The sequence below is a fragment of the Muntiacus reevesi genome, chromosome 8 (assembly GCF_963930625.1).
Source record: "Muntiacus reevesi chromosome 8, mMunRee1.1, whole genome shotgun sequence".
NCBI lineage: Eukaryota > Metazoa > Chordata > Mammalia > Artiodactyla > Cervidae > Muntiacus > Muntiacus reevesi.
In genome coordinates this window covers 61,468,578-61,485,091 of record NC_089256.1, presented here as the reverse complement: position 1 = coordinate 61,485,091, position 16,514 = coordinate 61,468,578, and the positions used below count along the sequence as shown (strand labels likewise).

General features: G+C 42.3%; 1 protein-coding gene across 1 annotated transcript in view; it reads right to left on the bottom strand.

The window, feature by feature from the left end:
• KLHL6 (kelch like family member 6) overlaps positions 1-16,514 on the bottom strand; it is a 53,998-nt gene that overhangs the window by 17,859 nt on the left and 19,625 nt on the right. Inside the window, exons 2-3 of the mRNA XM_065942679.1 lie at positions 15,210-15,375; positions 444-893 (exon numbers count right to left, since the gene is read on the bottom strand). Of these exons, the coding sequence (XP_065798751.1) occupies positions 444-893; positions 15,210-15,375 (616 nt within the window). The remainder of the gene's footprint in view (positions 1-443; positions 894-15,209; positions 15,376-16,514) is intronic.

Here is a 16,514-nt window from a genome sequence, read left to right as displayed (position 1 = left end):
GGAAATAATAAAAGTCTGAACCTAGATAATGTCAGAGGAGATCTAATGTTTCCCCCAGAATGGGCAAAGTGGGAAAACAGCAGCCCTGTGGAATGGTGACTGGACTGGACCACTGGATAGGGCATACTCCCTGCATATGTGTGGCTCCCTACCAAACTCCAGTCCTTACACAACTGAAAGAGGAAGAATGTGCCAGGCATGGTGCTAGGTGATTTCCAGATCTCACCTAACCCTCTCAGTAGCTGTCTACCCTGTAGTATCGTCCCCATTTTACTGGTCAGAAACCTGGAGCTTCTGGACTGCCTGACTCAAACTATAAACTTAATAGCATCTTCTTCTTCATGCCCTAAGGATTTGTGAGCCAGTCTCACCTGTATCTCTGGGAGGTCTGCTAATCCCTTCACTTTGCTGGTTATCTATAGCATCTCTCATCACCAACTCACCTCATTGCCGGAAAGGTGGTACATCCTGGCTTCCTGGAGCAGTGGGAAGACCTCCGGGCACTGCCTGATGAGAGGATCCGCTTCCACCATCTCCACAAAGTACCACGGGTCCAGAAGTGGCAAGCGCACGTTCTCCAGCACGTAGGGGAGCAAGCAGAGTCGTTCTGACTGCTTGTGCCTGACCCAGCTCATCACAGTCTCAAACACCTGAGCCTCCTCTGTCACATAAAGGTCGTCACTCTTCAAGATGTGGTACAGAGTGTCCACAGGAAGTTCCAGGAACTCCTCAGAGTTCAGGATCTGCACAAAGTTCTGGATGATGTAACTCTGAACCTGCTTCTTTAGACTGTCCAAGGAATGTGTGTCTGCCAGCCTCAGGATTCCCACACAGTTTTCTGGGTTCAAGGCTTCTGTGAGGAAGCTGGCACAGGCATCCACCATCCGGAGGAACTAAGAGAACAGAAGGGTAGCAAATCAGGCCAGAAAATGACCAGTCCACAAGGAGGTTGATCAATGAGTTGTATATAGTAGCAAAAATTTAGAAAGAACTCAAGTAACCCAAATAGGGGACTAGCTAAATAAATGAAAATACCTTCATATTTTTGATAATTCTAGGGTCTTTAAGAAAGTGTGCTGTATCCAGCACAGCCAAAAATAAATAAAAATTTAAAAATTAAGTTAAAGACACGGAGTATACTTGGAACCAGAGAGGTCATGATGGGTCTGGAAAAAAAAAGAAAAGAAAATGTGTCATAGAAAAATATTAAATGACATGGAAAATATTCATAATGTATTGAGTTGAAAAATCTATTCACTGAATCTTGATCAAGTGTCCAAATTTAATCAGCAACTTACAGGAAGCACAGGTGAAAGAGGAACATGTTCAATGATGCCATGGGAATACAATCAGCAAAACCCAGACTGTGGGAAACTCTACAGAACAACCAGTTCAGTTTCTTCAACAAATACATCCGAAGGGGAAAGAGAGAAGTGAGAGGGGGTGGGAAGGGAGAGAGAGCTGAAGCATGAAAAGAGATTTAAAAGATACATCAACCTACTACAAAGTATAGCACTTTATTTGGAACACTAATTTAAACAAAATAATTTTAAAAGTCAGAAAAATATTTACAATGACCAACATTTGGTGATATAAAGCAACTATTACTTTTTAAATTTATGTATTTATTTTAATTTGAGGATAATTACTTTACAATATTCTGATGGTTTTTGCCATACATCAGTGTGAATCAGCCATAAATATACGTGTCCCCTCCATCCTGACCAACCCCCACCTCCCTTCCCACCCTATCCCTCTATGTTGTCACAGAGCACTAGCTTTGAATGTCCTGTAAAGCAACTACTATTAATTTTAAATATGGCAATAGTGTTATGGTTATGTTTAAAGAAGTTTTTGGGACTATACACTGAAATATCTCAGGTGTATATGAGAAGACACTTCACAAAAGCCTATGTGTATTATGATACTGTTTTATTTTTATAAAGAAAAAAATTTTTTGGTCACCACAATAATAATCCTCCCACAGAAACAAGTCCCATAGGAATAGATGAAATATACTGTATAAACTATATAAGGCACCACACTTTGTAATGACGCTGTGAGATTTTTTCTTATTTTGTTTATTTATATACTTTTAAAATCCTCTAAAATGAATAAGTAACCCTTTTGTGATGAAAAATTAATTTTAAAATTAATTGGCTTCCATGTCTTATTTTTAAATTATCATCCTCTTCATAAGAATGTAGTCTTACGTATATATACAGGACTTTACAGTGACAAAGTCCTTTTGTGTCCGATGTATTATTTAATACTCGTTTTACAGATGAAGGGTCTCAAATGCACCAGTCCATTCTATTTGCTGCTCTCTGGAGCTTAGCTTTGAAGGAGTCAAGTTCGCAATGTTATTGTATTGATCAGTTAGAGAAAAGATGGAAAGAAGGAGACTGAGGGGACAGGGCCTGGTGGGGAGGGTCGCTCTAAAGACAGGGCCTAGTCAGAGTACGGACAGGTAGACCTGGCCGGGGAGTAGGGGTGCAGCCTGCAGACAAGAAACTCTAGTGATGGGAGCTGGGGATGACAGGGTTTGGGGGCCTGAAGGGAGGGGGCAGGACAGGTCTTAGGGTGGACCACATTGACTTAGAGTTTGTCCTTCATTTCAGAACATTCTAGGAGGTACAGGTTCCTGATAGGAGGGCTCAATCCCAATGGCAAAATATTATTTTTCCCTGTCACACTCCACTTTTCAATTGTCAGTTTAGAAATCATTGACCTGAGGGTAAATGACCTGAGGAGCAAGCCTAAACTCTGCCTCAGACCACCCGCTCTGCTGGCCCCCACCGCCTGTAGATCTGCTCCTCGCATGAGCAACTGTGGAAACAGTTGAGACAGAAATCTAACACCTGTTTAGTTGTTTGCAGATTTTCGGTTCAAAGAGTAAAAATATACAACCGAGACCAAGCCTCGCTGAGCCCTCAGAAGCTGTAACCAGAGCCCTGTGTGGCTCTGCCCACAGAGACCTCTGTGAGGGCTGAAAGGGAACTCACTTGAATGGCAGGCTCTGGAGCAAAGCGGCAGGTACACCTTGCCAGCATTTGCCTGAGAGAAAGGTGGTATGAAAATCAAATCGATTTTCTAAATAAGTAGACTATCTCTGGGAGGCCACCTCAGAACCTGGTAACAGTGGTTGCCTCTGGGGAAGGAAACTGGTGGCCTGAGTCAGGGTGGAGAGGGAGAATTACTTTTCACTTTTGCCTTTCTGTATCCCCTCCAGTTTCGTGTCTTGGGAGGAATTATCTATTCTATCTACACTCACAAATAGAGAAAACACTAGAAGGAAATACAGCAAAATGCTAATGATGGTTATCTCATCTAAGTTTTGTAGATAAAGTTATTAATTTGTTTTTTAGATTTTGCTGTAGAGATCAAGTTTTCTGCACTGAGAATGAAGTTGCTTTCAAAATCAGAAAAAAATAAAATAAATATTTTCTTGTGATTTTCAAGTACACAACAAGAAAATAAAATGTAAAAATAAATAAATAAATAAAGAACACATACTATGTGCCAGTCCTTTCTGTTAACCAGCTCATTTAAGACATACAACAACACTATCAAGTAGAGATTTGTTATTATATCATTTCTGTTTTATAAATGAGGAAACAGTTTCAGAAAAGTGAAGTAATTTCTTCAGAGACTTAAAATGAGAGGTAGAGCTAAAATTTGAAAGTCTTATCTTGTTCCAAAAATATATGTTTTTACATTATTTCAAGTCACCTCCAGTCAAATAGTGTGTGCACAGGACAAGGGCTTGTGTGCAGATGCCAAGAGTGATTTCTACACTTCACTGGAGAACTCAGATGGCCTGATCTGTCCAGATCCAGGAAGGACCAGCTGACAAGATGCCAGTACTTACCCTAGCATGATGACCACTGATGAGCAAAGAAGGGAACCAGGAAAGAGAATAAAATCAAGCACCAAAGTTCACATGTGTGACAAACAGTGACCCACACGTGTCTCTCCCCACTCAGAAACCGTTCATCCACCTGTTCTTCTCCCTAATATGTATTGAGCATCTGTTAGATCATAGGCCCTCAGCTGGGGGTATCAAGGGGAGCAGAAAGAAACACAGTGCCCAGGCTTATTGGAAAAGGCAGACAGTGGGGGAGGCAGGTAGGGATCAAATAATCATACAGGCTGTGTACAATTACTGCTGGGATAAACACCTTGTAACAGAGTTCAGTGATGCCACTGCGTAGACTGAGAAAGTCTACCCTTACCCCTCAAGCCGCGCCTATGCAACAGCACTGGGACTCTCCCTGATGGAGTCACACCTGTCTACTCACCTTCCGAAAAAAGCCCTAAGCTTACCTGTCAGCACTATCACAGTGCCTTTCTATGCTCACACCATTTTGTCAGCCAGGACCACCTTTGTCCCTCATCTCTATCTGCTAAAATCCTCTTCCCATCACCCAAGCAAGTTTGACTCTGGAGCCCCACTTTTAAAGAAAGGATTCAAGAGAGTTCATCCCATCTACAACTGAGAAGTCCCCTTTTAAGTTTCCCTCCAAAAGGAGGAAGAAGTGAGTACCACAGCCATCACTTTATCTACACAGGGCTGTTTTCTTCATTCAGAGTTGTTCAAAATCTGGGACCAACGGATGCTCTTGCAAGTTTTTGAAAATTTGTTTGCACACATGGAATTTTTCTGGGAATTGTGTTTGCAGGAGACACTGAGTTACTCTCTGGTATCCATCCACCTGAGGACAAAACCAATACAGAGGGACAGCCAACCTGAAGGACCAGAAAGACACAGAACCAAAGTCTTAATCAGACTGTGCTTGGAGTCTTCCCTGCCTCTGGACATTTTTTATTCTGGGTCAATACTTGGTTAAAAAGAAAGGGGGGAGACAAAAGAGAAGGGAAGGGGAAAGAAGTGGAGAAATCCTATCTATTCATGAAGTTCTTTCTCAAAAGCCACTTCCTCTTTCATGACTTCTCCAGCTACCCCACATGGAATCAATTCCTCCCTCCTCTGGGCTCTACTAGGCAACTCGTTGCCCCTCTAGTAGAATAATGATTACATTTCTACTTTGTACTGTGGTCCAGTATCTCAAGGGCAGGTACTAGATCATACTTGTGTTTTTATTTCCAGCAGCACTTAGCACAAACTCTGGCAAAAAAAGGGGAGAAGAGATAGAGGAAGAAAATATTTTTCCAGGACCTAGTATGTACCACAATCTGTGCTAGATAATTTCTCATGCATTATTTTGTTTAATGAATACATTTTCTTTTTTAATGAATATATTTTAAGTAGATATTAATATAACTATTGGTACAGAGGATGGAAGAGAGAATTCAAAGAGTCAAGTGTGTTGCCCAAGGTCACACAGTTGGTAGGTGGTAGAAATGATACTGGAGACCACCTGGCTAATTCTCCTCACTGAGCATCACCTTGCCTTTGTAACTGTTGCATTGTTAAGCTGACAAAATTCCAGGAGAGTCCAAAGAGGACTTGTAAGGACAAGGGTGAATGGAGGGTCTCCAAGTTGCCTACATTCCCCCAAGAATGTGCTTCAATAAACAAACACTTCTGGAAACTCTGGAAAATTCTCAAAGATGAGAATAATAGATCACCTGACCTGCCTCTTGAGAAATCTATATGCAGGTCAGGAAGCAACAGTTAGAACTGGACATGGAACAACAGACCAGTTCTGAATTGGGAAAGGAGTACATCAAGGCTGTATATTGTCACCCTGTTTATTTAACTTATATGCAGAGTACATCATGAGAAATGCTTGGCTGGATGAAGCACAAGCTGGAATCAAGATTGCCAGGAGAAATATTAATAATCAGATATGCAGATGATACCACCCTTATAGCAGAAAGTGAAGAAGAACTAAAGAGCCTCTTGATGAAAGTGAAAGAGGAGAGTGAAAAAGTTGGCCTAAAACTCAACATTCAGAAAACGAAGATCATCGCATCTAGTCCCATCACTTCATGGCAAATAGATGGGGAAGCAGTGGAAACAGTAAGAGACTTTATTTTTGGGGGCTGCAGAATCACTGCAGATGGTGATTGCAGCCATGAAATTAAAAGACGCTTACTCCTTGGAAGAAAAGTTATGACCAACCTAGACAGCATATTAAAAAGCAGAGACATTACTTTGCCAAAACAGGTCCATCTAGTTAAATCTATGGTTTTACCAGTAGTCATGCATAGATGTGAGAGTTGGACTATAAAGAAAGCTGAGCACCAAAAAGTTGATGCTTTTGAACTGCGATGTTGGAGAAGACTCTTGAGAGTCCTTTGGACTGCAAGGAGATCCAACCAGTCCATCCTAAAGGAAACCAGTCCTGGGTATCCATTGGAAGGACTGATGTTGAAGCTGAAACTCCAATACGCTGGCCACCTGATGTGAAGAACTGACTCATTGGAAAAGACCCTGATGCTGGGAAAGATTGAAGGTGGGAGGAGAAGGGGACAACAGAGGATGAGATGATTGGGTGGCATCACCGACTCGATGGACATGAGTTTGAGTAAACTCAAGGAGTTGGTGATGGGCAGGGAGGCCTGACTTGCCACAGTCCAGGGGGTTGCAAAGAGTCGGACACAACTGAGCGACTGAACTGAACTGAACTGAAACACTTCTGAGTGTGAGGGTAGTGTTAGTCAGAAGCACGGGATCCTAGCCACTGGCTGGGAAACTACTGATATGCGGGTCAGTCATGGAGGCAAGAAACTCTTTTTTTTAAAAATATCTGGTTTTGCTTCTTCATATTCAAGATTATTTAGGACTTTAGGGTAAGTTTTCAGATCTCGGTCTGTCCCAATGACACATGAATTTATTTATAAAATATGAGTGATGACAGATATTGGTAACAGATAATCAACTTCCTATTTGGGGTGGGCGGCATGTGAGTAAAAGTTTACACCCAGGCACCTTACTCTCAGAGCAGGGAGACTAAAAATACAATCAAAGAAACCACTTGAAACATGTTCGCAGTTCCCATGAGAAGTGTCTGCCTCAAAGAGAATGCACCTCCCCCCATCCCCACAGCCCCTCTGCTGCCTCCCTGTACACTCTCCAGAACCAGGCATCCTAAAGGATCTCACCACTTTGATTCCACATTTCACTAGAAGTTCCTTCAAATCCACTCCAGAATAACTTAAGTCCTATTTTGGTCCAAATCAGGATTCCTATTGACCACAGTCCCTGTGTGGCCTTGGAGTCCTTGCAAATGATCTATAAAGACATTGTATTTTTAACCTCAAGCCCCAACAAATCAGTATATGTGAAGAGTGTGTTAACTGTTGATGAGATTAACAAAATTAAAACTTATTGGAAAGTGCTTCTGAATTTATTGTAAATATTTTTCACTATTTTTGTCTTCCCAGACAATAGATACAAAACATCAAGCCATTCTCTTGTGAGGTCTGTATTGGTAATAACGAGCAGTCTTCATACAAACTGTAAGTTACCACTGATTCTAATCATTTGCCTCTGCTCCTCTTGCTCAAGCCAGACACCCGCCTAAGACCCTATGGGAATACATTCTCCCACCTTAGGAAGCCATCTGCTCCCTTCAGACTTTCAGTCCTTGCTCTAGACTTGACTGAAAGATCTGCTGCTTCCTGGAAGCTATACAGGGTGGGCAGGAAAGGAAGGAACTAAGACCCGCAAAAGGCCCACTCACTAAGGTGGGGCAGGTGCGGGGAGACTGAGGCACATAGACGTGCACTTGCCTCATAAGTGGAATCAAAAGGAAAACAAAGGGGCAGTGCCCAAGGGTGTGACAAGTTTGGTAGAGATTCAGGCGACAGCCCCTGAGTTCCCCGAGGATACAACGGGGACCCCAACAAGCTAGTGGCATGCAATAGGGGGTATATGTGGATCACACAAAGATTCAAGGGGCAAGTGGTAGAGCTGTGGCTTAGTGACTCAGCCCAGGGAGAGTGTGAAGGTCAGGGAGGGAAACCATTATAAGGATTAAACAGAATGACGGCATAGCTGATGCTCAACATTTTGGGGGATTGGGTGTGCATGGGTGTGTGCTCACGCATGTGTGTGTGTGTGAGAGAGTGAGAGAGAGAACACTTGTATACAGCACAGAAGCATGTAAATAAGTAGAAGCCAGGTCTAAGAAGCAGGTCCATGCACACGGCTGCAACAAGTGGGCCAGCAGGTAGAGAAGGTGAAACTTTCAGTCTTGGTTTAAAAGTTCCTTCTGCCTGAAATACATTTTCCCAAACCCAGCTGCCACTTGAAATCCTACCCATTCTATGAAGCCCAACTTCTTCAGAGCCAGAAATTTCTACATTTGGCCTTGGGGTCTGGAAGCTCATTGGGAATCCCAGTTTTTGAGTCTTCAGCAGTAGTAATGGAGGCAGGTACAGGAGCCAGAAGTTCTGGGTTTAGACCCAGATCAAAGCTCTGCCACTTGATGAACTGAACTCTAAGCCACATCTAGAAAGTGGCGGGAATAATAAACCCACCTTACAGTCTCATTATCAGGGTATTACCTGACCTGCTCATGCTCAGAACTACTGTCAATATCAAATAGGATCATGTAGGGGAAAGAATGTGATAAACTGCTACTTAAATGTGATCTGTGTTTACAATTTGTATCTTTATTTCACCCTGAAAGCTACTCACAAAGTACCTTGCACACGCAGATACTTAGTAATTTGTGTAGTTAGGTAGCAGAAAAAGTCAGAATCTGGTAGCATTGTGGATGACATTACAACTAAAACCCCACATCTCACTTCCTTATTCCACAACTTGTAAACAATAAGTAGGGCATTCCAGGCTTACTGACTCAGAGAAGGGCGAGACAGCAGATGAAAGAAGACAATTTTGGCTTTTGTGTTTCTAAATATACTTTTAGAACTTATACTAGAAAAATAGTTTTGAAACCACCAATTAGCACTAATAACTGGGCCTTTTGACCTTCAGACTCCAGAATACTAAGAGCATGGGCTTAAACTTAATGCCAAAACAGTAGAAATAGGAGATTGGATAATAATATAAGATTCAGCTTTTCTCACACAGGAGGAAATACCAGTTCTCTTAGATGAGACAGGAGAAAGTAGAAGTCTAGCAATGGAGTGAGAAGTAGGTGTGGGCTCCTAGGATGGTTCCTGCCTCTCAAAGCAGGCCAGAACTCCAGAGTGAGGTGGGTGCTGAAAGCCCTTAGAGGTTGTGGATATGAGGATAAAAGATTGTGTGCCTTGACTGCCAAGATGAAATCAGAAAAGCAGCAGTCCAGAATAGCAGCAGCAGAAGAGAAACTAGAACATGTTGTTTCTAGACAAACTGGGCCTAGGGCAGTTGCTCTGAGTTCCCTGTAGTTAAAGATTCTCACAGGAGAGGAAATGGATGTTTCTTATGTGCCCCTTAGAGGGATACGGAAGTAGCTGAGAGTACTGGCAGATTGAAGAGGCCTTTAAAACAGGACAAGGAAAATGAAAAATGACCAGCAAGGACTGATGGCCAGAACCAGATGGATCTAAGGGCTTTCAGATGATGCCAGTATGGAAGCAGTTGATGATCAAGAGAGAGACTGATGGGAATATAGACTTCCAGCAGGTGCCAGCGTGAACCAATGATGCAAATGATCATGGTAAGCCTGGGCCAGATACCTCTTTATACAGTGTCCTGCCACAGTGTAAATGCACCCTGGAACTATCTAAGCAAGCCAAATCCTGAATTGATAAGGCTTTCCCAAAGTGAGTTATCATTATGTTGACTACAGTTTCTGCCACTGGTAGAATGGGGAGCTCAGAACAAGAGATTAAGTTCAAGATTAGAAAACTAACAGACTGAGAAAGACAAATATATGATATCACTTATATGTGGAATTTAAGAAAATGTTACAAATGAACTTATTTACAAAACAGAAATAGACTCATACACATAGAAAACAAACTTATGGTTACCAAAGGGGATGGCAGGGTTGGGGGAGAGACAAATTAGGAATTTGGGATTAACATATACACACTACTATATATAAAAATCGGGCTTCCCAGGTGGTGCAGTGGGTAAAGAATCTGCCTGTAATACAAGAGATGCAGGAGATGTGGGTTCGATCCCTGGGTCAGGAAGGTCCCCTGGAGAAGGGCATGGCAACCCACCCCAGTATTCTTGCCTAGAGAATCACATGGACAGAGAAGCCTGGTGGGCTACAGTCCACAGGGTCTCAAAGAGTCAGACATAGCTGAAGTAACTGAGCATGCATGCATGCATGCCACACCAATGGACCTTTGACCCAAGGGCAATCAGAGTCAATAGGCCAGCAACTCATGAAGTGACCTCCCATGAAAAACCCTTGTCAAACATCAGTAGTGGTGATTGGCTTGGTCAACTGAATTCTCACTTCTGCCTTTCTGGTCTGGGAAATCCTCAGAGAGAAGCAATCAATGTTTAACAGGAAGAGAGTAAAAGGAAACCTGAGAAGAGAATCAGAAAATTAGAGAGCAGCTGAGTCACATCAAAGGTGTGACAATTAAGAAAACTTTACTACAAGCTGTGGTAGGGAAACCAAGGTAATCTGATTCATGCTGATTTCAGTCCCACCGTCAGGGTGGTATAGACTTCTGTGGAGGTTCTAACATGACAAAATAAAATGCCAACTACTTTCCCTGGAAGGTAGCCATTATTGTCATCCTAATTTTACAACTTAGAAAGCTGAGTCTCAGAAAATTTAAATAACTTGTCCACAGCCACACAGAAAACAAGTGACTGAACTTGAATTTTTTTTTTTTGCGGGGGCGGGGTGTATTGGGGTATTGGGTCTTAGTTGCAGCAATCAGAATTTTCAATCTTCATTGAGGTATGCAGGATTATTTTTTAAGTTGTGACCTGTGGGATCTAGTTCTCTGACCAGGGTTTGAACCCAGGCCCCCTGCATTGGTAGCACGAAGTCTTACCCACTGGACCACCAGGAGAGTTCCCTGAACTTGGATTTAAAGCTAGGTTCTGCCTGACTCCAAAGCCCATGTTCCTTCTGCTCTGCCACCCTGCCTTATAAGAGATTATTACAGATAACTGTATATGTTTGACATTTAAAGAGATCCCCAATTATATTATCCAGCATTGAAAAGAATAAGACGGATCTACACATCCTGACTTGAAACAACCTCCAAAAATTATAGTGAAGCCAAGTAAAGCAAGACATCAAAATGGAGGGTTTTAAAAAAAAAAAAAGGAGGGTTTACTGTGCGAATACTTTTGTTTAAAAAATGGAAGCAATGAATGAGGGTAATATATGCACATTTATCCTGGTACATGCATAGAATAGGAAGGATAGCAAGACAGGAAGAAGAAAATTATCAGTAAAGATGGCAAATGTTTCACTGTATCTCCCTATATTTCTGATTTAGAATAGATATGTTTTATCTATCAAAAAAATAACATTTTAAAACTACAGAGTGATTTCAACAACCTATAAACTTCTGTTCCTTATGGGGCCTTCAGGCATGAAAATATTCCCAGTTTTCTATGTCTGATACTTTAAAGAAAGTATCCAGAAGCAATAGCAATCAGAAAGTGGGTTAAATAGATGTCCAAAAGCTCACAACACTCTTCTTTTAATTTCATAAGAATTAACACTTATAGGAAAATTAGTAAAATAGACTTACAGAGAAACTTACTATTTTTTGCCTAGAAAGTAAACGAGATTTGGAAAATTTTGAGGTGAGGGATAATCAGAATAGGAGAATCAACAATAAACAAAGCCTGGGATTTCCCTGGTGGTCCAGTGGCTAAGACTTCATGCCCCCAATGTAGGAGGCCTGGGTTCAATCGCTGATCAGGGAACTAGATCCTGCATGTTGCAAGAAAGATTGAATATCCTACTTACTGCAACTAAGACCTGGTATAGCCAAATAAGTATTCCCCCCCCCAAAAAAATAGGGGCCTTCTTTGTGGCTCAGTGGTAAAGAATCCACCTGCCAGTTCAGGAGACAAGGGTTCGATCCCTGATTTGGGAAGATTCCACATGCCGTGGAGCAGCTAAGCCCATGCACAACAATTGAGCCTGAGCTCCAGAACCCTGGAGCCGCAACTACTGAAGCCCATGTGCCCTAGAGCCTGTGCTCCACAACTAGAGAAAAGGCTGTGCAGCAACAAAGACCCAGTATAGCCAAAAATAAATTAAAAAATAAAATTATACATATATAAAAAGCAATAAGCAAAGTTTGCTCTACTTCTATCATGTCTCCATCCTCCTCTCCAATCTCTCTCATTAAAGCTCATTAAACTTTCCATTGAAGCTCACCCCTGGGGGGGAAATGAAAAGAAAAAGAAGACAAAGAATAAACAACTGTATGCCAAAATAATTTCCAGATATATTAAAAATTTAGGTATCGAACCTTTAAATGTAACAAGACTAATGAACTTGTGAGTCAGTACATAATCAAGCAATGAGGAAGGTCATTCTAAAAATGCACACCAAAGGCAAAAACCATCAAAGACGTGATCAACATTATCTGACTAAATACTAGTCTTAAACTTTGTACATTAAAACACCATAACTAAAAATTATGAGTTACACAATCAATGGAAAAAATTTGTAATATTATCACAAAAGATAATTTACGATCTAAAGGGTTTTTATAGGTCTTGCTTGGAAAATCACCCCAAACTGAAAGGAGAACAAGAAACAGAAACACAAACTCCATCCTCAATGAAACCAAGAGACATCAGTAAACCCAAACCACACAGTATGAAGGTTAGTAAGTGACTTTGCTGAGACAAGAGAAGGCACACTAAATCTGACCCTCAGAACCCCCCAAAAGCAGGAATATTAAAGTACCCCCAAACTAAGAATTCCAGGATAGATGGAGGCTGATAGCAGGGAATTGGTTTAAGAAGTTAAGCCTTCTGCTTCTCCTTCCTACTCCTTGCAGTCTAACAAGATTTATCCAATGGAGAAAGGTTCTGGGCTCAGGGACACCATAAACTGAAGAAGACACATTGGGACATCTTACTTAAAGTAAAGGGGTTAAGTAAAGATTTACACACACACACACACACACACCCCTCTGTATACCTGGTCTCTCCTATCTTCTCTTTCCTTGGTGTTCCTTGGTTTGGATGTTTTATTGACAAGGAAATTGGAGCACAACAAAACTGTGAAACACACCCAAAGCCACACAGCCAGTAAGCAATGGAGCTGGCATTGAAATCCAGCAATCTGGCTGCAAGCTTTGCTCTAAGCTGCTAACTCTCTCTGTATAAGTCACTGTACAGAAAAGAATCTGAAGTCTATACACCAAGGAAGCTGCTATATTGTGTCTGAACAGAAGGAGGTTGTAGGTAATTGTTATGGTGTTTTTTTTTTTTGCTTGTTTGTATGGGTTCCTAATTTCTGAAATGAGTTTGTATGTTATTACAATTTATAAATATTTAAAAACTGCATTTTGAAAAAACAACATTATCTCCTCAGCCTATCATACAGGATCAACTTTCACTTACTGGGAAAAACAGAAGACCTGGTTACTAGATCCAACTGTCACTCAAAGCCATAGTAAGTGCTCAATAAAATTTATATTCATTAAGCATCTACCCTGGTGTCAGGCACTATATCTGAAGCCATAATTGCTATTACTATTATTACTATCAGTGTTGTCCTTCTTTAGACAAGTCAACTACCCTTTTTGGGTCCCAGGAAAGGAGATTAGCATGAAGGCTACAATGACAACTGTGGCTTGATTGAATTATGGTGAATAAGGTGATTCTCTCAAGGTTATTGGTCCTTTGGGAGGCATCAGTGAAGAGAGGATACTTGCCTTGTAAGAGAAAGTTCTGAAAAAGCATAAAAGCTGAACTAGATCCATAACACAAGAAGGATTTCCCTGAAGTTAGATTGGCAGAATAGTGGGTAGAGGGGATGCTGAGCCTGAGGTTGCTAAGACCCTCTCTCCACATAACAAGATATTTCCCTGCCAGTGAATAAGGTTGCGAGTTTAAGCAGACAATAACAGATAGGGCAAGGGGCTAGGTGTACAGATGGTAACTGACTTGGTGACATTGCCAGATAAGGTGTGACTAGTCCTTTGGGAAATAACTTGTTCTCAGTCTTTAAAATACCCTGAGGAAACTGAGACAATAAAATTGGTTAACCCTGCAGAGACCCATTGCTTAGAATCATAGTTCCTTTTCATGGTTGATTTTTCTCCCTCTTTCCGCTTTCCTTCCCTTGCTGGGCTTCTTAAATCCTGCCTCAACTCCAGCCTCAACAAAGATAATCCCATTGTCCCTGATCTCTGCCCTAGACCCCTCTTTCCCCACATTCCCAGACTCTGTTTTCTGTCCCTTTCCACTCCTGACCTGCTGATTATCCAAGAGTATGCCAATTCCCAAACTCCCAGACAAGATCTGATGCTCGTCTCCAGTCCCTGGGAATGATCTTGACCTGTCCAGGGACTCTGCTTATCATAAATCTCAACATCTTCAATGGGAGAATCTCTGTCGTAACCCAATGGAACTGAGTTCAAAGTGTAATCTTAGACCTAGGCAAAGATGGTAACTCAGGATGGAATTCCTGTGATAATTGTAGACACAATTGACAAGAGCTATGGGTCTAATCATTTTATGAAACTAAATATAATTATTATAATCAGACTGAAACATAGCTAGATGTAAACAATAAGACAGTTTTGAGGGTTCTCTATTTATCTTTCATGACACCCTTCATGAGAAGTGTTCTTCTTCACACCCACCACAAATTGCTGACCAGTGAAGTTCCCACTTCCCCTGAAGTCTAGACACTGATCTCTGAGAGGCTGCATGTGTAGTGGAAAGTAGGTAACCTCTGGGCTCAGAAAGCCCAGGGTTCAAATCTCAGCCTTGTCACTTATTCTCTATGTGTCTAAATTTCCCCACCCATAAAGTGGGAAAAAGTTACTATACCCCTGGGTTGTGCTAAGGAGTAGAAGGTACACATGTGAATTGGTGACTGCAGCTCCCCCAAATCCCCCACACTCTAATTATGCTTCTGTAAATCATAGTCATTGCTCCTGGAGTTAGGAACCAAGTATAGGTTCTAAGCACCAAGCTCCCCTGACTTCATCTCATTAAGGAGTCAGTGACTCAGCTCACCATCCCTCGGGACATTTCAAGTGAGCACAGGCCCGGCTGCGTGTGTATGTGTGTCCCAGGTACAGGCCTGGGAGCCAGACCAGGCAGATCTCCAGAGAAGTGCTTCTTTCTTCTCTCCAGAGGAGAGCACGAGGCCTGTTTGTTCACACACCTGGAAGAGGTTAGCAGCTTCCAGGACACGCTGGACATTCTGTTTGGTGATGAGAGCCTTGCTGGTGTACGTGTAGTCCAGAAGAGTGTTCATGGTTTCCGCATCCACCCCTTTGATAATGATCCTCTTCTCATACTTCTCCTTTAAATCATTGCAGAACATGGCCCTAGGAGAGAAACGTGTGAACGTGAGTCCAACTGAGACCCTTGGCTCCAAATCTAAACAGACTCCCTTCAGAGCCGTCTGCCCCTGTGGGACAGCAAGGTGCCCAAGGTCAGGACCTGGAGTGACTATCGTCTGTCCCTCCGTGCCCAGCACACACCAGACATCCCGTGAGTGCTTAGGGAACTGACGTGTCCTGCTCTGCTAGGCCCAAGTGTGGTTCCCAAGTCAGTCCCAGACCTCAAGGGACACCAGGAGCCCTACTGGCTCGGCTGGCAGGATCTAGAACTACTTTATATTGGCTCAAAGTGTGGGGTTCTTCTGGAGGCTTGTGACAATGCCAAAGCCTTTTCCCAGAAACTGCACTCACTGAGGCAGGATCCACCAGGATGGAGCCCTGGTGACAGAAGGTACTTTATAGAAGGGGGACTTTCACCCCAACACCGAGGACATTATACCTCTACATTCTCTTTCTGCTCCCTTTGCCACACCTCCTATTTATCTCTGGAAATCACCGGTCAGTTTCTTTCTGCTATTTCCTCATCTACAAAACAAAGGTGACTGCTTGTGGTTTTCTAGGAACAAACATCAAAAAATCAGAAAGAGAGAGAAAAATCAGAAGAGAGAGAAAAAAAAGAGAGGAAGGAATTACTTGACCAGTTGAGTTTTTGAAACTTTCGTTTTCACCAATGAGATCTTCTCCCCTGGGTCTCCCTCTGTCCTTCTTCCTGTCTTTGTTTTCATCAATAATAACCCCCTACCCTTCTCGCTCCTCTTCTCTCCTCCCTCAACTGGCCTGTTCACCCTTCTCCCTCCAGAATATGACAGCATGACACAGACAGTAAATGTGAATTCTGTAAAGTTAACAAATCTCAGGCTGGAACCAGAGAAGCAGTCATGTCCTTTGGACAGATGACTAATTTACACGCCAATTTTTTCAGTCATAAACTCTCTTGGCCAGAGGGGCACAGAGTCATGTGTGGAACCACACACCTTGTAAAGTGTGATCATGAAGCCCTCTTGCTACCTCCTGATTCCAGAGAGAACTCTGCCATCACAGCAACCACACAGTTTCTTAGCTCAGCCTGTCTTCTTAGGAAGAGTTGGACAACCTCACTCCCTAAACCTCGCTTTGAGTCTCTA